Source organism: Perognathus longimembris, chromosome 14 (genome assembly GCF_023159225.1).
Source record: "Perognathus longimembris pacificus isolate PPM17 chromosome 14, ASM2315922v1, whole genome shotgun sequence".
Classification (NCBI taxonomy): Eukaryota; Metazoa; Chordata; class Mammalia; order Rodentia; family Heteromyidae; genus Perognathus; species Perognathus longimembris.
Window position 1 is genome coordinate 29,573,968 of NC_063174.1, and position 24,810 is coordinate 29,598,777.

Below are 24,810 nucleotides of genomic sequence, written 5' to 3' on the forward strand. Positions count from 1 at the left end.
ATACTGATTTTACTGTGATTTGCTGATTGAGTGGGCTGTTGCGCCTGTAGCTTAATCAAGATCATATTACTTATCTGTATCTTTCCAATTTTGTTAGCTATTAATACCAGATAACATCCATCAAATGGGGACACTAAAGCACAAAGGATCCTGTACTTGAGTTTCAGAAGCTTTTAATCTAGTTATACACTGCCTTTATAGTAAAATAACTGTAATGCAACAACAGACTATATATATGACTGTGTAAGTTGTTTGTGGGAACACATGATGGGGTTTTTTGTGTGTCTTAAAAATCAAGACATCTAACACAGGGCTGAATTACAGTTCAATATACAACTGCAAGTTCATGGTTTTTTATTACTTTATAGGTACTCATTTAACAATTTCCTTAATTCAACTATGTCAAAGATTTCATGCTGTGCTATTTTAAGGATTATAGCAATGAAACATTTTGGTTTACACCTGAGAGCATACTGGTTTAAGTGAGTCAGTTAATTCCTGTGGAACCCTTGTTTAGGATTATAAAATACATTTCAATAGATAAGATTGATCTCCAGCCATCTAAAAACATATGTAGTCTACGTTATAAAGTTTGGATGGCTTTGATGTGATTATCTTAGTCAATGATGTACATCAGTGAGTATGCTTACACATTCAAGTCTCATTGAATGAGTGAGGACACAAAAGTGTGAGGTGCCTTTGTTCCTGACAATTATTTACTATTGATAATCATTCCTTCTTTGTAATTCTTTCTCTTGGTTTTGGAACTTGGGCATTTTCTGCTTTCATTGCCTTCAATTGCTAATCACATGGAGATAAAACCTTGGATTACTGTCTGTTGGACATTTCTATATGAATGTTCAACTACCAAGGCAAGCTAAGTACAATTACACTATATAAAGGAGTTGGAGACAGAGACTGAGGTTCAGACTCTATCTGCATGGTCTTGGAACACCATTTAACCCATCTGATCCTCATTTTTTAAGTGATGGAAAGAATCTTCTACAAACGATCACTGGTAGCATTGGACAAGATCATGTGAAAATCATTTTCAACTTTGTTTATGTTTCTGATTTTGATGTCCACTTGCCTCTAGAGACACTGAAGCCAGTCTCAATTCCATTCTCTTCCTCATCTCCCTATTGATCAAGAACCACAAGCTTTCCTCCATAATGTCACTGCTAAGTGACATTATAACCAAGATGGTCTTGCTAAGTTTGCCATCTAGACTATTTACAATCCCTCATGCTGTAGATGTTAACCAATCAGTAAAGACCCCTACATGGTCTTTGTAATAATCTATGTTGACACATCTTACACAAGAAAGATGTTGAAACAAAACCGAAGGAAAGCTTTTGTATGGAAACTACAGAAGGAGCTTACTTCATAAAGCTCTCGGTGCCCCTTGTTCTTTCATTCCCAATGGAATAGTCTAGAAGCTAGTGTAAGATAATCACTTCTACCTACTCTTGATTCTTGAGAACCTTCAAGCCCAAAGGAGACATTCACGGAATTCCACACTGGTTTTTATCAGAGTGTAGGAAGTATAATCAAGATGTCTTTGGTGATTCTAGGACATGCTGATTAAGGTAGAGCTGAATGATTTAGGCCCAGAAATCTACAGGAGGGGCAGTACGTTTCTTCAGTTGACTATTTGGCTGTTTAGCGTCACCTTTCAACTGGTTAGCAGGCACTGGGATACTATTCATGTCTGTCTTTCTCACCAGACTGTGCCCTCCTCCTGGATTAGTTTGGTTTTGGCAGTTTCTTTTTTTAGCTGTGGGATGAGAGTGATCTGAGTGTTCTTATCTGTGCTAATTAAGCCTTTGATGGAGAGACAGGCAGATGATTTAATCTAGAAACCCAGATGATAGGCTCTGGAAGAGACACTTATGTGAAATTTACCTTTGTGATTTTAACTCACAAGCTCAAAACCTAATTGTTTATATAATTAATACATTAGACATGTCATGAAAGGCAAAAAATAACCCATATAAGATCACTTTCTCCTTTGTCAAAAGGATCTAATTTTCAATTTTGTTTTTATCTTGATTCTGTGTAGTTTTAAGACACATATTGTAATTTTATGAGAAGGCCAGATGAGAGCAGCAGAGAGTCAGGTAGCACTTCTGTATTTATTTCATTCGTAAGCTCTTCACATAGCTGGCCTCTCTATCTTCTCCAGTATTCCCTTCTTATAGCTACTCTGAAAGATCTTACCAAAGACTTGATCTTAAGTAGACCCATCTCACTACTTACCCAAAGCTTCCCTTTCTTTAAGGCCTTTATCTCTAAAGAAATTATCGTTTTTATGGCTTTGTTTATTTTCTTTCTACTTTGAAAGGCTTCAGAGGAGCACAGACACTCCCATTTTTACTTCTAGCTTAGGAAGTTCTTGCAAGCAGTACAATGAGAGGTAATGGTGACTTAGACTATAGTAACAGTGATGATACGGAAACAGCATTTAGTATGCATTTCAGATGTACAGCCAAACAGACATGCAGGTGAACTAGATTCTGGTAGAGAAAACAGAAAAGTCCATTCTAGTAGTTTTAATCTAGCCTTCCAGGTAGATGTTTATGCCACACACTGAGTTAGAAAACATTCAAGAGGAGCAAGTTTTATGTCAGGTGCTGAACAAGTTAAGTTAGGTGTGCAGGTATCAAGGATGAAGGTCAAGTCTGGGTCTGGATATATTTTGCTAAGTCAGGTAGAGAGAAAGGCTAATTATTTATTAATGCGTGTGTGTGTGTGTGTGTGTGTGTGTGTGTGTGTGTGTGCATGAGAGAGAGAAAGGAGGAGAGGGAAGAGAAGAGAGAAGAGAGAGCAAAGGAAAAAATGAAAGCAACCCAGGAATAGTTTGTGGAAACAAGAAAATGAAATAATTTGTAACTCAATGGTAAATCACTTGCCTGCATGCCCAATGCCCTCAGTTCAATCCCTAGCAGCACAGAAAGAAAAACAAAATCTGTCAGAGAAGAATCAGAAAAGAAAACTATGGAGGTACTGTCAATTAATAGGGAAGCCAAGAATACATAATTTCACTGAATCCTCCAAAAGATATATTCAGGAAGGGAAATCTTCTCAGCCAATACAGCTTTTATGCATGACAGATGCATAATAATTAGGGAGAAAATAAGGGAAGGGATGATATTGTTCAAAAAGAAATGTACTCATTACCTGACATGCAACTGTAACCCCTCAGTATATCACCTTCACAATAAAAATAAAGATAAATAACAACAGATAAGAGAGATAGCTATACTGTATTTTAAATTTTAGCATCTCTTTTGAGATATGAGTAGTTTCAACCAAAAATACAATGATGTATCTTTAATATTTTCCAATATTAAGGAAAATCTGTTATTTTGTTTTTTTCATTCCCACTTAGGTTTAATTCTTGCTACGAACTGATTTTATCACGTTTCTGTACATGGGACTTCAGAACATATGGTATTACAGGAGTAAAAGTAAAGCGGGTGATTAAAGTTAACAACCGTATTCTGAGACTGAAATTTGAAGAGAAATTTCAAAATTTTCTGGATCGTGAAGATATACATAACTCAGAGTAAGAAGTTAAATTCTGCAAGGAACAATTTTATAAAAGTCTGGTTTTATTTTACAAAATTCTTTCTGTTTAAAGTTAACTATATGGGAAAAATATGCCCTGTTCATAAGTTTATTCTGTTCATATATCTCCCACCATTGAGACAACCTCCTAACTTACACACATTGGATTTCTTTTGGGAAAGTTGAGGAAGGGAATAGAGGTATTAGTAAGTGTAAGGTTTGCCCAGAAAGGAAACCTGACACATGGTTCAGGCAGAAAGGAGTTTATTTGGGGAGGGTGGGGGGGGGGGAAGGATGGAGCAAACTGCTAGCCCACACAAGACGGAGGTATGGGGAGACAGAGGGGAAAGAAGAAGGGAAAAAGAGAGAAAAGAGCAAGAGGGAATAAGAAAAGGAAAGGGAGCAGGAACCATGTTGAGCCAGAGGTATGGCCAGGTGGATTGGATGTGACCCCAGAGAAGGAGGAGGTAACTGCCTCCACGTGTGCCAGTTACCTAGGTATTGCAGGTACTGGGCACAGACTTGAACAGGTGGGGAGGAGCATCTGCATGGAGCCCTCCCAGGGGTGGACCTTACAGTAAGGACACAGGATTGTTCAAATAGCAGAAAATATTCATGATAATTCATGTAGTTATCTAAAGTTTTATGAAATTCTCAACCTTTTTCTGTTTCAATTGTTCTTAAGGAACTATCGAAAGATGCTGGAATGCCTTTTTTATGTTTTTGATCCAGAAGTTACAGTGAAGAAAAAGCAACTGCTCCAGATACTTGAAAAAGGATTCAAGGATAGTGAAACAAGCAAGGTAGCATAAAATAGCGCTTCAAATAATGCTTTCTTCCTAATGAATGGACTTTCCTCTTTGGATCATTGTCTTTTTATTGCTTTATCTGCTCAGCTCTACTTGATCCTTCTTGGCATCCCATTTTTACATTGTTCTCTTTCTAACGATAATTTTGAAATCTCTTTTAACTAGGTATGAGTGTATTATGAATCTTCAATCTTTTGTTTACCCTCTAACATCCTCTCCATCTTGGTAAAAATTACTCTTTAACTTTTATGGTTTTTTTTTTTCCTGTCATCATTTCCTTCTACTTCACTGTCTATACCTTTGCTACTGGTTGTTTCTGAGCTCCAAGGTGTCCAGCAGCTTTTCTCAGTCTCCACATCCTTAAGAATGCAAGTGGCAAAGGTAGTGCCTCCCAATGATTTTCATATCATGGTACAGATAAAAAGATAATATTGCTGAATTTGGATTCTTGTGATTCTCTTCCCTGGCTGTGTCGCTTCACCTCTTTGTGCCCATTTGTTCCTATCTGTAAAATGAAGGTAACAGGGGGTGCCTATTTGGAGAAATGTTGGTAGGATTTCATGAGATAATGAATTCAAAAGTTTTTTTATATCAATACATCAATGTTCATACACCACTATTCAAATAGCCAAAAAGTAGAAACTGCCCAGGTATATGTCACAAAATAAATGGCAAAGCAAAAGGCCTTAATATGTACAGCTACAAAGCAAGATGGAAATATTGATGTATGTGACAACATAGAAGAACTTTGAAAACATGCTAAAGGAAAGCCCCATACTAATGGGAACTACTGAATAATACTGGACAACCAAGAAGGCTAAGTCTGATGAAATAAGACTTGACTGATACAGTCCTCCTAGAAGAAATGGGGTTAGAGAGAAAAGATTTTATTGGAGAAAATTACAGGGCTGACTACACAACATTCTACTCTAGCTAAACAAAGAAAAAAACGAAATATTGAATGATTCTGTGTATATGAATTACTTAAGATAGATAAACCTAGAGACAGCAAATAGAACAAAAGTCACCAAAAGCAGGGAGAAGAAAATATGGGGACCTATTGTTTAACAGGTATAGATTTTCAGTTGAGGATAATTAAATAGGGAAGACAGGTAGTGGTTATGGTTAAGATTTCAAAACAATGTGAAAGTACCTTATATGACTGCATTGTATGCTTTAAAAATAGTTAAAATGGTAAATTTTATCTTGTATGTACTTTATCACATTTTTTTAAATCACCAAAACTAGCATTCTGAATGCTCTGGAAAATGAATTGGAATAAGTAGAAGCAAATGGCAGGTACTATGTGCGGGAGTTACTACAGTAGCTCAGGCCAGAGTTGTGAGTGACTCTGCAAGAAAGGTGGTGGTGAAATTTCCTCTACTGTCTTTTCTAGAAGGGAAATAAGGAGGTAAGGAACTCAAGGTATTTTGTTTGTTTTATCAGTCCTGGGTCTTGAACTCAGGACCTGGGCCCTGTCCCTGAGCTTCTTTTTGCTCAAGGCTAGCACTCTATCACTTGAGCCACAGCACCACTTCTGGTTATTTCTGTTTATGTGTTACTGAGAAATCCAACCCAGGGCTTCATGCATGTTAGGCAAGCACTCTACCACTTAGCCATGTTCCCAGCCTGGGAACTCAAGGTTTTAGAAGGTAGATGAACCTCACGTTTAATCCAGAGAACCGGAAAACATCATAGACATAGAAGGTGGAGATAAATGGGCTAAAACTTCGTGTATGTTTTCTGCTACCAGCTACTGTGGCTAACTGCCCTTTTTAATTTTTTTAAATTCTCCTAATAGCCCTCTGTGTGGTTCTATCCACTCAGGTGTTCACCCCTACACATGACTATTAAGCATAAGAATCGAGGCTAGTGTGCTAAAAGTTTAAAGACCAGTATTTCAAAATTTAGGATTGTCCTGTCATTTCTGTTTTGTTCCTCATCTTACCTCTAGACATGAAAATAACATGAAACTAAAGGTTATTGATCTTCCCTTCTTTCTCCAAATACCATCAATTACTGTCCTAGAAACATGATGTGTAGCATGTAAGAAGATCACATGAGTTAGATTTCTATGCTAATATGAACACTAACAAGATAGATAAATGTTTATCTTCTTCATGGCCTCTAATATAACAGATAGCTGTGTAAGTAGTTGAAATGAGAGATTTGGCTTAGGATTTCTGTGTCCTGTGTTTGAAATAGAGATGAAGAAATGACCTTCAACTGAACACCTTATTGTCAGATATACCAAATCTCCATATTAAGTATGTACTGGACCTGTGATTCTCTTAAATGCAACTTAAAGCCATGTTTCCCTTTGATAAAATGCTATTTCTTGCTTTTTTTTCCCCTTGTGATAAACTTACTCAGCCTTCAAAGGTCAGGTTAAGGATATTCTCTGTGAAGCCTTTTCTGATGCCTCCCAACAGTGAAAGCCCTTTTCCTTATTTTATTAATTAGTCAAAGTCTATTAATTAGATTAATCAGAGAAACTCATTAAAATGGAGGGCTGCTAACAAATTATTTACTTTACAAATAGTTTAATTACATTGAAAGACAATTTACATTGTCAATCATTCTATAGAGGGCCAAAGCCTTTGACCATGAAATTGAAACTCTGGATTGTCTTTCTCATGTCAGACACAACCATATTTCCTACTAATATTCATTTCTTTCTATTTGAACACATGCAAAGCAACTGGAAGAAAAGAATCCACAGAGGGCTGGGAATATGGCCTAGTGGTAAAGTGCTTGGCTCATACATGAAGCCATGGGTTCGATTCCTCAGCACCACATATATAAAAGAAAGCCAGAAGTGGTGCTTTGGTTCAAGTGATAGGGTGCTAGCCTTGAGCAAAAAGAAGCTCAGGCCCTGAATTCAAGCCCCAAGACTGGAAAAAAAATAGAATCCATAGAGTTTGTGTGTTTCACCTGCCTTAGCCAAACTTTGTCATTAGCTCTGCCCACATGTTTTGACAGGAGGTTTAAACAGTTATGCTCTTGAATTTTACCTAGTTTTCTACTTAATTTTCAACGAAACAGTTTTCCAAAGTTTCATTGTTCTATGTAAATTTACATCTTCAAAACAAGTACAAGTGGTATAGCAACTTTGAGAACAAAACATCATAGCATGACAGGATAAGAGTAAAGTACATCAATTTATTAAAAAGTGCCCTGTAACTGGTTCCAGTGGCTCACAACTATTACGTTAGCTAGTCAGGAGGCTGAAATCTGAGGACTTCAATTCAAAGCCAGCTCAGGCAGAAAAATCCCTGTGAGACCCTTATCTCCAGTTAACCACTCAAAAACTAAAAGTGGTGCTGTGGCTCAACTGGTAGAGACTAACTAGCCTTGAGCACAAAGAGGATCGGGGACAGTGCCCAGGCCCTGAGTTTAAGCCCCACAACGGACCAAAAAAAAAAAAGTGTTATTTTTGAACTGTATCTATACTTTGGATTAAGAGAGCAGAAAATTCCAGTTAATCCAGTAAATTGTTAAACACCTGCTGATTAAGTGACAATCAGTTGAGAATTGTTACTATAGAATAGTTTTGTATTGAAATGCAATCATCTCTGTCCATTTAGCTACTAGTCTTTAATTAAGGACAAGGGCTTTATAGAGTCAATACTTAATCAGGTGAACAAATGATTTATGTCCATAACACCTAGTTCTATACCTTCTTATGTTTTTCTCATTAAAAACAAACAAACAATTTTCCTTTAAAATTCTAGCTATTTGGATTACATCCAGTTTTGAGGCTTAACCATAATCCTATTTCTCCTTCAATTTTTTTCCTAACCATTTCAGTTAAAAGGGTTATGTTACCTAACACATATTGTAATGTCTTATGTTTTCAATTATTAGCTATATATCTTACCTTCCCCTATGTTAAATGAGAGCCAAGGTCATGTTCCGTCCTGATAATTCCATTCACATAGTGATGTTCACTGCAGCCTGAAAAGATTATTTTTCTTACTAGCAGTATAGAATTTGTGATCATATGAGCCACATTTTATCATTTTTAAACAATTTCTTTGGATAGTAGGTTCTATAAGAAATATATAGGTCACATTTTAGAAATAATACAATGACTAAAAATTTGGCTAAGAATATAAAACTAGTGTTAAATTCAAAACTCTGAGATTGTACCAAAATCAAATTAGCCTGAGTTCAAATCATGCCTCTGCCAGTTTTTACTTCTATCCTTTGACTTTATAATTTCCCTTAGCTCTCGTTTTCTTTCTTTCTTTCTTTCTTTCTTTCTTTCTTTCTTTCTTTCTTTCTTTCTTTCTTTCTTTCTTTCTTTCTTTCCTTTCTTTCCTTCTTTCTCTTTCTTTCTTTCCTTCTTTCTTCCCTTCTTTCTTTCTTTCTTCCTTCTTTCCTTCTTTCTTTCTTTCTTTCTTTTTTCTTTCTTTCTTTGCCAGTCCTGGGGCTTGGACGCAGGGCCTGAACACTGTCTCTGGCTTCTTTCTGCTCAAGGCTAGCACTCTGCCATTTGAACCGCAGCGCCACTCCTGACCTTTTCTGTATGTGTGGTGCCGAGGAATTGAATCCAGGGCTTCATGTATATGAGGCAAGCAGTCTTGTCACTGGGCCATATTCCCAGTCCAGCTCTAGTTTTCTTAAGAGGTGGAGGGGAAGTGACAAAGGGAGAGAGAGATCTTTGTTTCGTTTTTTGAGTTAGGTATAAGGCAAATACTATTGAAATAAACACTTTGAGGAAATTAAGTTGCAGTGAGAATTTAGATTTCCATGCATTAGCACAATAGAAACATTTGCTTCTGTAAAACATTGTAGATTATTAGACAAGAATTATATCAATAAGAACCTTCACTGATATAGAACTTTTTGTGTGTGTCTGTCTTGGTGCTGGGATTTGAACTCAGGGTTTTGCACTCTGACTTGCTTGGCTTAGACCTTTTCACTCACAGCTTGCACTCTACGACTTAAGCCACACTTCCAGTTTCAGAACATTCTTTTTGGAGTTAATGGAATGTTAGTGGAATGCTCATCGAAAGCTGTTGTTCCTGTATTACATAGTGTTGTAATTCTTTATTTTGGCTACTTTTCTGGGGACCAATTTTGTTCTTCTAAAAAAATATTTATTATCTTTAAGTGATTGTATAATGGAGTTGCCATTCAACAAAGCAGTTTATGAATACAGCATGTCTTGATCACTATTTCCATATGAATTTAAGATGTTTCCATGGTTTTACATAATGAAGTTATGCACCTAGAGTTACCTCCTTTTCAGAGAGTCTGGCCTGCAGACATCCTTGCCCAGACACAGAAGCATAAAATAATAAACCATCTGTATTGAAAGTCAAAATACTGTCATTTTTTGTGAAAAACAAATACTTGGATTCTATTTTTCTTTGTAGCTGCCACCCACAAAAGAAGCTGTTGTTCTTGCTAATAGCCTAAGTATATGTGAATGTCCCCGAATCGAGTTTCTACAGAAGAAGTACAAGGATGACAAGAAAAACCCAGTTGAACATGAGCTCTTCAGACATGGTAATACAAATGGAAGGTGTCATCAACTTTGTTACTTACTTTCTTTTTTTTAATGATTCTTTCTTTATTGGTGGTACTGGAGTTTGAGCTCAGGGCCTGTTATTGGGCAGACATTACCACTTTCTTCCATTTTCAACCCTTGTTAACTATTTTCATATCATTTTTAATACTTTTATTAAGGCAGAAAATTTGCTTCCAACCATTTTGTCTCATACTTTATCAATGTACAACCTTCTTATCTATTAATTTAGCCACACGCTCAACTAATACATAATATTATGTGTCAGCATTAATAGGATGAGACTTACTTGTTACCAAGATCCAACTTACATACACTTCACAGCCTGCTTTTGTTCATTATGGCATGTCAAAAATAAACCCAACATCTATATGTGTGTATAGATAAATATCTTAGTACATATATTAGTTATATATAATCTATGAGAAAAAGACAAGAGAATTTGGTCCATACATGTAATAATCAAATAAAGCATTCTGAAGATAGGATTTTTATTGTCATCTCAATGTAGGATAATAAGAAAAGCAAGGTGTATTTTAAAATCAGCTAGATAAATTGTGAAGTGTATGGATTTTTTAAATAAGTTTTCTTATAGAAAATAAATGTGGGGCATTTTGATTTATTCCATTATCAGTGGTTAGAATCCATGAATGGCTTGAATACATGTAAATATAAATATAAGAACAATTTTAGGAGAGTTTACCCACAGCCTAGGGAAAAAGACTAGCTCACCATGTCTGCTTTCTCTGTCCTCCAACTTTTCTGCTGTTCTTCAAGCTTTTACTGAATATTTACTGTATGTTTAGGTATTGGTAGGCAATAGGAATATAGTTCATGTAAATTCAACAGTTTTTCTTTATGGTGTTTATAGATATTAATGATCGATCACATGTAAATGTGAAACTATAAATATCACAAGAACTGTGCACATGAAGTCAATGCACAGTATCAAAAAAGGCATAATAGGGAAAATAGGTCTGATCAGACATTGAGGGTCACTTATTTTTTTTTTATCTCAACCATCAGATGTACTGAAAATTGGATGGACAGTCAGATGTTTGGGTTATACCTACCTAGAGGGTGCCCACTTTAGTGGGGGATATGACACTTGGTGGTAGAATACTCACCATATGTGAACCCCTAAGTTTGAGACCTACTGCCATTAACAACAACAAAAATAGCAACTTAATTTTAGAAGATGAGATTCTAGGATCCAGACTATAGTTCTACTAAGATGATTCACAGTGAACTATAAATTATGTATGTCATGTAGCCTTTCATTTATTAACAATCAGAAAATTAAGCTACTTATAAAATAAAAGACTCCTTACTTGGAAAAACTATTTGCTACTTTTAAAGTCATTCTTCTCCAGTCTCATTTTTACTTGATCTTAGCCAAAGGTAAGAAATGAATGTTCTCCTATTTCATATCTCATATGTGGTAAAAAAAAAAATAATCTCTTGTATATTAAGTACAAGAAGGGTTTTTTGTTACCTGAGTGAAAATTCATCTGTCCTATTAGCAGCTATACTGAGATAGGTGGCCCTAAAATGCTCATCTACTAAATAGACGAGCATGTCTTGTTTTCCTTTAGGTTCTTTAAACCTTTGAGATTCACTAAATCCTTAGTATCTTTCTAAATAATGAATCTGAGAAACATTGTTTCTAATCATTTTCTCTTCCTTCATATTTAGGGCTCCTCCTCATTACAAAGGCTTTTCTTGGTCAGACTGTTCAGGCTCGTGAACAAGACTCCGTCACTTCAGCCAACTATCCTCTGGTTAATTCAGTGTTCATCCCTCGGAAGTATATTCTAAGTACGTCTTCCAGAAAGACAATGTGCTCTCATCCCTCTGAATACAGAGCATTTGTATTTAAGCTAACACCATAGCTTATAGCTTAAACATCTGCCTCAAAAAAGTTTTAAACTTTTCTATAAAAATCTGTCTGTGGCTGCTAATATTTTTCTGTTCTATTGTGCAATGGTATTTATTTGTATGTGTGCATAATTCACAATTACTATTACAAAGTTGTAATTAAGTATACCAACACACATAATCTTCCCTAGGTATTCGTGGGAGATTGTTCCTAGGGCCACACATCTCAGCCACAAAGATCCCAAATCTGTGGATATGGGGCTAGGAATATGGCCTAGTGGTAAAGTGCTTGCCTTGTATACATGAAGCCCTGGGTTCAATTCTCAGCTCCACATGTACAGAAAAAGCTGGAAGTGGCACTGTGGCCTCAAGTGGTAGAGTGCTAGCCTTGAGCAAAAAGAAGCCAGGGACAGTGCTCAGGCCCTGAGTTCAAGCCCCAGGACTGGCAAAATATAAAACAGAAAACCAAATCTGTGGATACTCCTGTCCTTTGTATAATATGGCAAAGCATTTGCACATGGCATATATAGTTTTCCTGTATATCTTAAATACTTTCTATATTATTGATAACACATGATACATTATAAATCCTATGTTAATATATTGTTTAGAGAATGACAAAAAATGTGTACTTAGTACTTTTTAAAATAGTTTTACCAATTTTCAAAAGATAAGAAAGTACCCACGAAGATTTTTAGAGTACTACATTTGTTTTAAAAATGTATGACCTTCTAGCCAGCATTTCACCAATAGTTGGCCACCTCTGTAATCCTAGGAACTTTGGAATTTGAGAGCAGAAGGATCATAGTTTAAGTCCATCCTAGGCAGGAAAGTTTGAGAGACACTTATCATAAAATAACCAGCAAACCCCTGGGCTAGAGAAGGTGTGTGGTTCAAGTGGTAGAGCACCATTCTAGCAAGCTTAAGGCAGGCCCTAAGTTCAAACTCAAGTATAACTACTACCACCACCCCCTAAAAATAAAACATAGCCTTTATTCAGAAGTAAAATGAAAAGCTATAAAAATAAATTGAATAAAATTAAACCCAGTAGTCTATGTAGTAAGAGGATGCCAATATTTATAAAATTAGGAATTCTTTTCCAGGGAGTGAGGAGTTGCGTCACTTATAAACTCAATAATTGGAAGTTATTGATAGCCAACTTCCTATAATATTTAATCACTGTAAGAGTATTTTGCTTGTTTCTGTGTTTACTCCAGATTCTGTCTCAGGACAAAGAAATTGTGATTGTGGCTTTCGACAGTACAAATGGTTTGTCTTTGATCATGAACTCGTTTTGCCAGAATACATCGTTGAATTTGAGTATATTACAATGGTATGAATTGTAAAGTTTTAAAAACAGGCATTTCTTCCGTGGGAACAAAAATAGCAATTTGAAGTCTACTCATGATATCTAGTCTGTGCATGTGTGAGGGTGTGCTGTGTGCCTGAGTGTACGTGTATAATGGCTGGCCAGCGAAGGAGTTAGTTTTCAAAACAAGTCATTATAACACTTAAATATTTTATTATGCAGATATGTTATGGAGATAATATTATAGCTGTAGTCTCACTGGAAAAGATCCAAACTATAATGAAGATAACAGAGTAAACATGAAAATTTGTCTTTCACTTTAGGCCCCTACCACACCCTCTCACCAAGACATCAAGTGTTAGCAGGTTGCTTTCAGTCATTTTTCTATGCATTTACATATGTAACAACACCATTTTACACATTCACTTATTAGCTCTTTTTTCTAGAATATTGTCTCAGTATTAACCTCTAGATAGTTAATTTGATCTGCTACTATATATTTGACTTCTCAGCACTTGTTAACTATTTTTTATTTTAGCATTGAAATGTTTACCATGTTTTTTTCTTTTATAGATGTCTATTCATGTAGATTTTTTAAAAAAAATTTCTCTGATAAGTTATTTCGGTTCCTTTACCTTTTAGAGCTATTTCTCCTTACATATCTCTTGTTCATCCATTCACAATTCTTACTGCAGTTACTCATTTTCCTGATAATTAGCTAGAATATCTTTATACTCTTTTTTTAAATCTACTCTAAATATCAAGTTGTTTTTTTTTGCATCTGTCATCAGAGTGACTATCACCTGAATATGTTTGGCTAGAGGATATCTTTTTGCTCCCAGTTCAATTCCTCTGATTTTTCACTATTCCCAGCCTTTGTTGTAACCCTATTCTTTGTGGAAATATTTCTAACTTATCTCAAGAAATTTTCACTAGATGGGAATGAACACCTCCTTGCCTAGTTCTACAATTGTAATCTGTTCTCTATTGTAAATGTAATCTGTTTCTATTGTTATTTTGTTCATCATAGATATTACTGTATAACTGAATTTTTTCCATCTTTTCTATTTAGCCTATTTGTTTTTCAAAATGATAAATATAGCAACTGAATTTTCAATATTTTTAATAATCTTTTATAGGCCAGGCCTCATTCTTTATTTTCTTCATTCAACAATGTTATTCTAGAAGAAAGCAAGAAACTTTCAGAAGGATCAGAATTGTCCCAAGATTTGAAATTTGATGATGAAATTATGAAAATGGAACCCAGGATTAAGCCCCGATCAAAACTTATTACTTTGGATGATAAAACAATAATATCTCTTGCCAAGACTAACATTTACAGTCATATTGTGGTAAGTACTAGGAGGAATAAAATTTGGAGGATGGAAATTTATATTTTAAATTTGAATGCCAGGTAAATTTGATCAAATCACAAATGTGAACACCATGAGGAAACCTTTAACTTACACTAATCAAAAAGTTTAAAGACATTCAATAAAAATTAAGAAAATGTCAATAGAAGATTAGTGTTGCACATCAAAACCACAACCAGGGGAAAATAATACCTTAACCTGCTTATGACCCTTGGTATTTAGGTGATCAACACCCACAACTCATGAATAGGGAGGCTTTTTCATGTTAAATTTGCCTAAACTACTTAAATGCAAATAAAATTTGTAGGGCTTCCTCAAATAAGAGTACTAGCTGTTGTAACCAGGATGTTTAGATATCAACAGCCTTTCCTTTCCTTTCTTTGTGTCAGTATAAGAGAAATTCTGCATATATTCCTCTTTTTTCTTTGCAGTTTCCCCCACAATATTGAATTTTCTAAGGACAGCTATAAAAATAAATAAAATATATATAAATAAAAATTAAAACCCCAGAGCATACAATTAATGTTATATTTTCTTAGTGAACAATTCAATACTAAAAATTCACTTGTTGAGCTTTTTTTCCATTCATAATCACTGGAAATTAATTATACTGTGACATTTTTTGGCCAACATTTAATTTGTAGGTTATATATATATATATTAATGCAGCTTTACTCAGTACCAATTACAACAAGATGCATTACATATCTGAAACATGTGGGCATCAGGATCTCCTTTAAATACAAAAATGTAATAGCATTCATTTTATGTACCCTAGGATGAGAAAAACAAGTAAAGGCTTGGCCAAACTATGAAATAGGTCTTCTCTGAGACTCTCTCTCACTTCCTTCTTTGACATTCTATACTCCTATGTAAATACCCTTTCATTCTTTTTTTTTTTTTTTTTGGCCAGTCCTGGGCCTTGGACTCAGGGCCTGAGCACTGTCCCTGGCTTCTTCCCGCTCAAGGCTAGCACTCTGCCACTTGAGCCACAGCGCCGCTTCTGGCCGTTTTCTGTATATGTGGTGCTGGGGAATCGAACCTAGGGCCTCGTGTATCCGAGGCAGGCACTCTTGCCACTAGGCTATATCCCCAGCCCTACCCTTTCATTCTTGATCCTGGGCCCTGAAATTGTTTCTTGCAGTCCTGGGGAAACTTTGCCCTCTCTTTCCCTTAAGTTTCCTTCCTAACACCTGAGGATCTCCACTGTCTACTGGCTAACCTCAGATGTAGATCATCTCCAGTAAATACCTTAACCCATGTAATTAATAACTATTTCCTAGAAAAGAAACTCCTGCCAATTATTAATAAACTTTGACCAAGTGAAAAATCATATCAGTCAAGATTCAGATTCAGTGGTGCAATTATAAACTATATTTACTTTTTATTATAACACATTGGATTTGATTTTCTTAATGGTATTCTCTTATTGTTATCTAAAATGACTACTTATTTTGTGTTATATTTGTGTAATTATTTAAACATTTTGGATATCCATACTTTAGTATGATGTACAATGTAATCCTAATGTAATATTAATTTACATTCATTTCAGAGCCTAAATCTACATGGAAACAGTCTGAGTAAATTGAGAGATCTCGCCAAGTTAACATGGCTTCGAAAACTGAACATTAGCTTTAATGAGTTTACTTGTTTGGATGATGTATACCACTTGGTAAGCACTAGCTTTTGAAACCTAAATAATGGAGATCTTATAGAAGCAGAGTGAAAATGCTGGTTGTTGAGAGCTAAGGGAAGATGATGTTCAAAGGGGACAAACTTTCAAGCTGGGTGGCAATAGCTCACTCCTGTAATCCTAGCTATTGAGGAGACAGAATGAGGATTGAGGGTCAAAGCCAGCCTGGGCAAAAAAGCACATGAGACTCCTTATCTCCAATTAACCATCAAAAATAAAAACAAAAACCAGAAGTGGAGCTGTGGTTGAAGTAGCAGAACACTAGCCTCGAGTGAAAAAAGCTCAAGAAAAGGATCCAGGCCCTGAGTCCCAGGACTGACCCCAAGAAGAAGAAAAGGCAAAAGTTCTGTGTATTTGAAGTGCAACATGGGTGATAGTGTAATTAACTTGACCAATTCATCCCATTATACAGCTTAAGTATACTCAATCTATCAATTTAATATAAAAAAAGGCTTGTGCAGCAAAAAGGACATCATAAAACCAAAGGGCGAATGATAAATTGGGCTACATATTTTAAAATAACTTCTTTTTAAACATTTTTATTAGCATGAATTTGTTTTACATGGGGATTACATTATGATATTTCTTTACATGCATGTAAGTACTCTGATCACATTTACCCCTTATTTTTTCCCTTTTTAAAAATATTTTCAAGGGGCTGGGAATGTGGCCTAGGGACAGAGTGCTTGCCTTGCATACATGAAGCCCTGGGTTCGATTCCTCAGCACCACATATACAGAAAAAGCTGGAAGTGGCACTGTGGCTCAAGTGGTAGAGTGCTAGCCTTGAGCAAAAAGAAGCTAGGGACAGTGCTCAGGCCCTGAGTTCAAGCCCCAGGAATGGCAAAAAAAAAAAAATTCATTGTCTCATGCATGTATATAAAATACTTGAACTACATTCACCCTCATTCACCCTCTCTGTTTATCTTCCCTCTTCCCACTGTTGCCACTCTACAATGGAACCTGTTTTATATTACTGTCATTCATACTGTAACATTTCATACCCGCATATATTTTAATCAGATTAACCCTTTCAGTTGCTCTCTTTCCCCATCTCTCTGTCCTTTCGTATTATTCAACATTCATTTCTTTATGCTGTCTTCATACACAGATGTAATGTATTTCAGTGTTACTCATGTTCCACTGTCCTCTTCCCCTTTGCCCCCTCCTTTTTGTCTCCCCAGTCCCACAAGTGCAGTCATATTCTCTCATTCTCTCTCTCTTATATATATTATGTATACAGCAAACAAATATATATAATACATAATAAGTCTGTGTATCTTTAGGTCTAGATTCTACATTTAAGAGGAAATGTGCCATTTGTCCTTCAGAACCTGACTTACTGTCCTTAATATGATGACCCAGTTCCATTCATTTAGAATTTTATTTTATTTATTTATTTTTTTGCCAGTCCTGGGGCTTGGACTCAGGGCCTGAGCACTGTCCCTGGCTTCTTTTTGCTCAAGGCTAGCACTCTGCCACTTGAGCCACAGCACCCCTTCTGGCCGTTTTCTATATATGTGGTGCTGGGGAATCGAACCCAGGGCTTCATGTGTAAGAGGCAAGCACTCTTGCCACTAGGCTATATCCCCAGCCCTAGAATTATTTTTTTGAAAAGACAACTTTTGTCCTTTTGAAAATACTTAGCTAAGTACCAGTGGCTCATGCCTATAACCCTAGCTACTCAGAGGCTGAGATCTGAGGATCATGTTGGAAGTCAGCCCAGGCAGAAAAGTCCGTGAGAGTCTTACCTCCAATAAAAACTACTTAGAAAAATCTAGAAATGGCACTGTGGTTCAAGTGGTAGAGCTGTAGTCTTGAGCACAAAGAGGCTCAGGGATAGCACCCAGGCCCTGAGTTCAAGCCCCGTGACTAACAAATTTAAATAAAATGAAACAATTAGAGGATACGTTATTTTTTATAATTATGACTTCATATGTACCATGTACAAGATTATACAGCACATAGAAACACTATCCTACATCGTACTGCTTTCTTAAAAAAAAGTCTTACATTTAGATTTCATTTGCTTAATAAACATATACCTGTGACAATATCTGGAATGTGGCTTCTTTGAAATAATACTGTAAAAATAATTTTTCAGACTTGGTTTGAAATGTTCTTTGTTCAGTGTCATTTCCATCTCCTTCTGCTCTTGTTTTCCCATGTTGCCTCTTCTCCATGGGGTGAGGGGTCCCTGTTTCTCCCTTATTTTCTAGTTTCCTTTGCATATAATATTAATTCTTCCCGTCTGTTAATTACCCAAGTTGTTTCTCTTTCTGTTTCTAGCTGAGTGTGACATTCATAAATGTTATTTGCCTTACATTTACCTTCTTACACATCCTACAGCAAATGTAGCAATGTATATGACATAGGCTATACATCTTGTCTGACATTTGCTGTCTCTTGTTATATATCATATAAAAAATAATTACATACTTCCAAGAACACAAACTACCATTTCCTGTTTACACAGGCCCTGGGTCATTCACACTAGTACTCTATACTACAAGAGTAAAATATGAGTTAAAAATTACTAAAATGAAATACCTGAAACTCCTTAGGTAACTACCTATAATGTTGACCATTTTTGTGATGTAACTGCTGAGTAGGTTTTCTGTGATTATAAACAAGCAAATAACATATTTAAAGAACTCTGTAAAGGCATGATCATCAGCTGTTTGTGTATATTACAGAGTAACCTTGAATATTTGGATGCAAGCCACAATCATGTGATAACCCTCGAGGGATTTAGAGGTCTAATGAAACTGAAGCACTTAGACTTGAGCTGGAACCAACTGAAAAAATCTGGTGATGAAATTAATGTGTTGTGCAAACACACCACAAGCCTTCTCACTCTTAATATTCAACACAATCCATGGCAAAAGGTATGCAATAGGCATGTTTATAACAAAACAAACACTTACCTCAAAGCCATTTTCTTACAACTTTACTATTTTATAATAGCCAGGAATAGGCAAACTATCTTTTTCTAAATTTCCTTTAAGTCCTTCCCACATTGAATTTAGTGTACTAATGGAGTGACTCGAAATGTTGCTGCAAGAAAGTGCTATGCTTGCATGTCATTAGTGGTTTTATAATCTCTAATAGTTTGAAAGCATTATTGCTTTTAGAGTAATGTCATCATCATTATCATTATCATTATCAAGACGTCCAGAGAGTTGATAGATCTGTGTGCCAGAACTTTTGCTGTAATGAGTAATGGCACACAAGAACCAAGAATAATGTGGTTACAGTAATACTACTCAGGAGAAAACATTTTTATTTATGATCTATCTTCACCTCTAGTTAATAGAACTTGTTATACTTTGCACTTTGCATTGTTTGTTCTCTATTTTCAGTCCAGAAATCACTTGTCCTCATAATCTTGCATTTCAATGCTTATATCATCTTATAAAAAGGAAGTTTGGTTAAATATTATTTTATACTCATAAGACATGTGAATTAAATCTTGAATGATATACGTAGGAGTATCTCAAAATTTTTTTCTTTTTATGCCAGTCCCAGGTCTTGAACAAAGTCCCTAGGCAAACTGTTTCTGAGCTATTTTGCTCAAGGATAGGTGCTCTACCACTTGAGCCTCAGCTCCACTTCCAGATTTTATTTTTTTTTTATGATGGCTAAATGGTGATAAGAGTCTCATGGACTTTCCTGTCTAGGTTGGCTTCAAACTATGATCCTCAGATCTCACCCGCCTGAGTAGCAAGGATTACAGGCATGAGTCACCAGTGCCCAACTTCCAAGTTTTTAAAAAGCCTCAAGTTTGTAATTTCAAGACTTCTCTGCTTCTAAATTATATTTCTAAAGCAGTAGTCAACATTTTCAAAGAGAGTGAAGAATGATTGGTTCTATTAAATTGATCATATTGCTAAGTTTATGGTGTTTCTTCTTTTAAGCTTAGTAAAACTGAATGATGTTTTCTTTTGGCAAAGCAGAATTTGTGGATGACCACAGAACAACTGTCTTCCTGATGCCAAATGAGATGTGCAGGACAGAGATCCATATTGAGTCATACATGAAGCTTGTTATTAGCTTACTTCTGATCTAGACAAACAGGAGTTGCTACAGTTGTTCTTTTAATTCTTTTCTCCTTTGGTCACTTTCCAACAGCTCATGAGATCTCCCCTCTTCATCCCATAAAATATGGATTCCGTTATAGTTTCAAGTATTATTTAAGGAATTAGCTGGTGCCTCTAATCCTAGCTACTAAGGAGGCTCAAATATGAAGATTGAGGCTCAAAGTCAGCCCAGGCTGACTAATCTCCAACTAAACTAGCAAGTAGTATTGACATAAGTGGAGATATGGCTCAAGTGGTAGAGCACTAGCTTTGAGCAAAAAATAAAAAAAAATGGCAAGGCCATGAATTCAAGCCCCAATGTTAGCGCACGCGCACACACATACACATGAATAAACCCAGTGCCAGTGGCTCATGCCTGTAATTCTAGCTACTCAGGTGGTGAAATCTAAGGATCAAGGTTTAAAGCCAGCCCAGGCAGGAAAGTCTGTGAGATTCTTATCTACAGTTAACCACCAAAAATCCAAAAGTAGACCTGTGGTTCATGTGATAGAGTACAAACTTTGGGCAAGAAAGCTCAGGGACAGTGCCAAGTTCCTGAGTTTAAGCTCCATTGCTGGCACAAGAAAAGAAAAAGAAAAAATGTGAGGGAGGGAGACAGGGAAGGAGGATTAAACCAACTCTTTATTTTTAGCCATATCTAGTAAAAGAAGCTCAATCTTAATCTACATGGAAAGGAATAAATACTCCTTTCCATGCCACATGTAATATTTTGTGAAAATTAATTTGTTGCTCTTTTTCCCAAGCCAGCTACATTGAGGTTGAGTGTTATTGGCAGATTAAAAACTCTTAAACATTTAGATGGACTCTCCATTTCTGAAGAAGAAACAACAGTGGCTATGAAATTTATCGCTGGAACAAAGATTAGTCAGGTTAGATTTTACTCATTAATATTTATTGTGCTATTTGGAACATATAACTAGTATTTCCCATATTTATAATTTGATTTGAAAATTTTGTGTTTCCTCCTAGGATGTAGTGATCATGCCACTGACTGTTTTTCTGTTTAAATATACTGTACTGCCATTTAATACCAACTGGTAGTATAGATTCTCTTGCTTTTTTACAGTCCTGAATACTACCCCCAAAATACCTGTAGGGTAACATTTGTTTTCCCAGTCACCTGAACTCACCAGAGTCCTTTATAGGACCCAAAAGGAAACAAGCAACTTTTTGAGGATGAGGTAAGTTTAGAGGCATTGACAATTCATTTAGTGAATTACTTAATATTGACATTAAATGTGTCTGGCAGAAAAGGACAAAATCAATTAGGAGAGGAAATGCGTTTAATTATACAGATTAAGAATGCTGTTAGGGCCAGGTGCCAATGGCTCATGCCTATAATCCTATTACTCAGAGGGCTCAATCAGAGAATCCCTGTTTGAAGCCAGGCCAGGGAGGCAAGTCATTGAGACACTTATCTCCAGTTATCCAAAAAGATGGAAATGAAGTGTGGCTCAAATGGTAGACTGCCGTCCTTGAGTGACAAATCTCAGGGATAGAGCCCAGTCCCTGTGTTCAAGCCCTATTACCAGCATTAAAAATAATAAAAAGATCCCTGTTTGGGTTTGAAGCTGCTATACTTTAGCTCACAGGTAAAATGCTTACCCAGGCAGATGAGGTCTTGGGATTTGATTCCCAGAGCTGTGGGAAAATGGAAAGCTATACTTTATCCAAAAAGTCCTAAGTATATGTATTTAGTCTAGCTATCATGGAATACTTGTATATTAGTTCCTGAAAGAATGTACAATATAGTTTTAGATCTATTATAAAAAATGAGGAAAAATTTTGCTGATAAAAACATAATAAACCTGAAGAAGACTTGAAGATTTACTCTGCCAGGGATCAAAATCTACTTAAATATTTTAAGACTATAGGATAATAACACTGAGTTAGAAAACAGACCAATAGAAGAGAATAGAGACCCAAAAGTTTGTGGATAAATAACAGAACTGTCTTTGCTGACCAGAGAAACTACTTAACAAAAGATGGGGAGACATGTATGTTATTAAGACCTTTACTGCAAAAACCAACACCAAAACTCTTTCAGAAAATTACCATGGATTATTATTATGTCCTTGAATTGCGGAATGCTTCATTAGGCCAGTTGCAAAGAACATACACCATAAAAAATAGCTTTTGTCTTCATTAAAGCTGATATTTCTTTCCCTTAAAAGCCATCATAAGAAAAGTAAAACGAAAAAGAAAAACAAGATGCATTCTAGAAACAGAAATTTGAACACAAGTGTCAAAATACAATGTTTGTATATTCAGAATTTATAAGGAAAAAGACAACCAGCTGAAAAACATTGAGGCAAATTATTTTAATAGACAGCTCAATGAAGGGGAAATTGTAACAGGCAATGAACTTAGGAAATGATTTTTAATCACATTAATTTTCAGGAATATAAATATTAAAATCATAAGAATGTATCTATTTCCAGTTTTTCCTGTTGCCAAAAAACTTGTCTTGATATTTAAACAATATCACATTTCGGCAGAAATATAAAATAACAATTATAGTTGTTACAATTAGATTGTAAAAATAAGTGGGCATTATTACATACATATACACACCTCAAAACCTCACACACTGTAAATAAATTCTTGCATATAGGAGTTCATAACATTATAAATAAATAAGCAAACCAACAAACCCAGTTAACACCAATGTTCATGGTCAGGAACTTAAGAATTAGTATTACATAGCAGCGATATATGAATAAGCTACAGCTACAGACATAAGCCTAAATAAAGTTTATAAATAAGATGTTAAGCCAAAAAAGTATATTATTAAAAAGTACATATCATTCAGTTTATGTAAAGCTCAAATATATGCAAGATTCAATGATAAATGGGTTATTGATACAAACAGAGAAACTAAGTGAATGAAAAAATGACAAAGGGATTACATCTAAGAGGAAGAAGAGGAGAGGCTTAGGATGAGGGCCTGTAATGAGATTAAGGATACTAGTAGTATTTTAGGTGGTAAAATGGTTTATGAATTGATTTATAGTGTCTGTATTGCAGTAATTCCTTTGAAGTTGTATAAATGTTACCTTGTAATGGTTCAATATTTTCAAAAACAATTAAAAAGAATGATTAAAATTATGTGGATATTGAAAATATTTTAAGGCAAATGAAACATTCTACTTATTGGGCTATTCATCTCTGGGAAGCAAAACTTTTTTAACTGTATATAAGTGAACATCTATATTATCTTTCTTTTATTCATCGTATGTTTATTATTTTATTAGTTATCTCTCTTGCAGCATTCTAGTTCTAAAGAGGAGAGACCACGCATACTTAGTATATGGCCTACTGCCAAAATTCTGACACAGACTTCAAAGTTAGGACCATATTTACATCTAAGTGGAAACTGGCACCTAAAGGTAAAGTCTAATGCTTTTCAAATTAATGAAAAGACTAAATTTAAATTGATTTTCTTATTTAGCTTTGACTTGTGTTCATAAGTAAGAGTCAGAAAATTGAAAGAGATGCAATTAAAATAAAATAAAATAGGAAAGGAACCTTTAAGAAGAATTTTCTTAGGAAATTTGCAGGGGCTGGGAATATGGCCTAGTGGCAAGAGTGCTTGCCTCATACACATGAAGCCCTGGGTTCGATTCCCCAGCACCACATATATAGAAAACAGCCAGAAGTGGCGGTGTGGCTCAAGTGGCAGAGTGCTAGCCTTGAGCAAAAAGAAGCCAGGGACAGTGCTCAGGCCCTGAGTCCAAGGCCCAGGACTGGCAAAAAAAGAAGGAAATTTGCAGTGTGCATTATAGTATTTTTAATTTTAGTTATAATACTGTTCATTAGATTTTCAGAATTTATCTTTTGTGCTTGTAACTTTGTACTCCTTGACCAACAACACCTATAAATATAATGGAGATTATGTAGTGTTTACAATATAGCTATACCAAGTTGTATACCTTACATATATAATTTTAATTTGCTGGATTTGCTTTGATAATGTTGGAAATAGTTTAAAAGATAATTTTTTAGAAAAAAGTGCACAAGAAATATGCCATGTTTCAAAAAATAAAATAGAAAGTTTAAGTTACGGATTTTTTTTATGTCATAGGAGCTAGTCCTCAATTATAATTGCCATGCCATCAGAAGTTTAGGCTAAAGGCTCACTGTAAACCAAAGGGTAGATTCCAATAACATGTCACAGTAGGCCAGCCAATTTTAAAGGCTCAGAGCTAGAGAAAAAGTTGAAATTCATGTGGCAACACACAGTTACGTGAATATACCCAAATTCTTTCTAGAACCAGTTAGAACCTTGGAAAAGAGACTATAGAGATAGGAGCTAGACTAAAAGAAGCTCTTGAAAATGAAAAATGTTAGTGGCATTATTTTATTATGGGATATATTTTGATAGTAAGCTCCAATTGCAGGCCCAAATACAACATTGGCTGAACCCATGTGGAGTTCTGGAATTAGGATAGCCTTTAAATTTGTCCCAAGATGGGATGAGATGCTGAGGCCTTGATATCTCTCCAGCATTGGCTATGAGCCAACCTGAGATGGAATGTGA

General features: G+C 35.6%; 1 protein-coding gene and 1 non-coding gene across 2 annotated transcripts in view; both read left to right on the forward strand.

Moving 5' to 3' along the window:
• Nucleotides 1–24,810, forward strand: part of Lrrc9 (leucine rich repeat containing 9) — a 93,260-nt gene that overhangs the window by 34,672 nt on the left and 33,778 nt on the right. Inside the window, exons 11-20 of the mRNA XM_048362117.1 lie at nt 3,392–3,568; nt 4,256–4,373; nt 9,764–9,896; nt 11,611–11,733; nt 13,011–13,126; nt 14,242–14,454; nt 16,031–16,150; nt 18,867–19,058; nt 21,014–21,139; nt 23,525–23,659. Of these exons, the coding sequence (XP_048218074.1) occupies nt 3,392–3,568; nt 4,256–4,373; nt 9,764–9,896; nt 11,611–11,733; nt 13,011–13,126; nt 14,242–14,454; nt 16,031–16,150; nt 18,867–19,058; nt 21,014–21,139; nt 23,525–23,659 (1,453 nt within the window). The remainder of the gene's footprint in view (nt 1–3,391; nt 3,569–4,255; nt 4,374–9,763; nt 9,897–11,610; nt 11,734–13,010; nt 13,127–14,241; nt 14,455–16,030; nt 16,151–18,866; nt 19,059–21,013; nt 21,140–23,524; nt 23,660–24,810) is intronic.
• On the forward strand, nt 5,179–5,304 carry LOC125363701. The gene has a single exon (XR_007213294.1). It is a non-coding gene; the product is annotated as a small Cajal body-specific RNA 4 (non-coding RNA).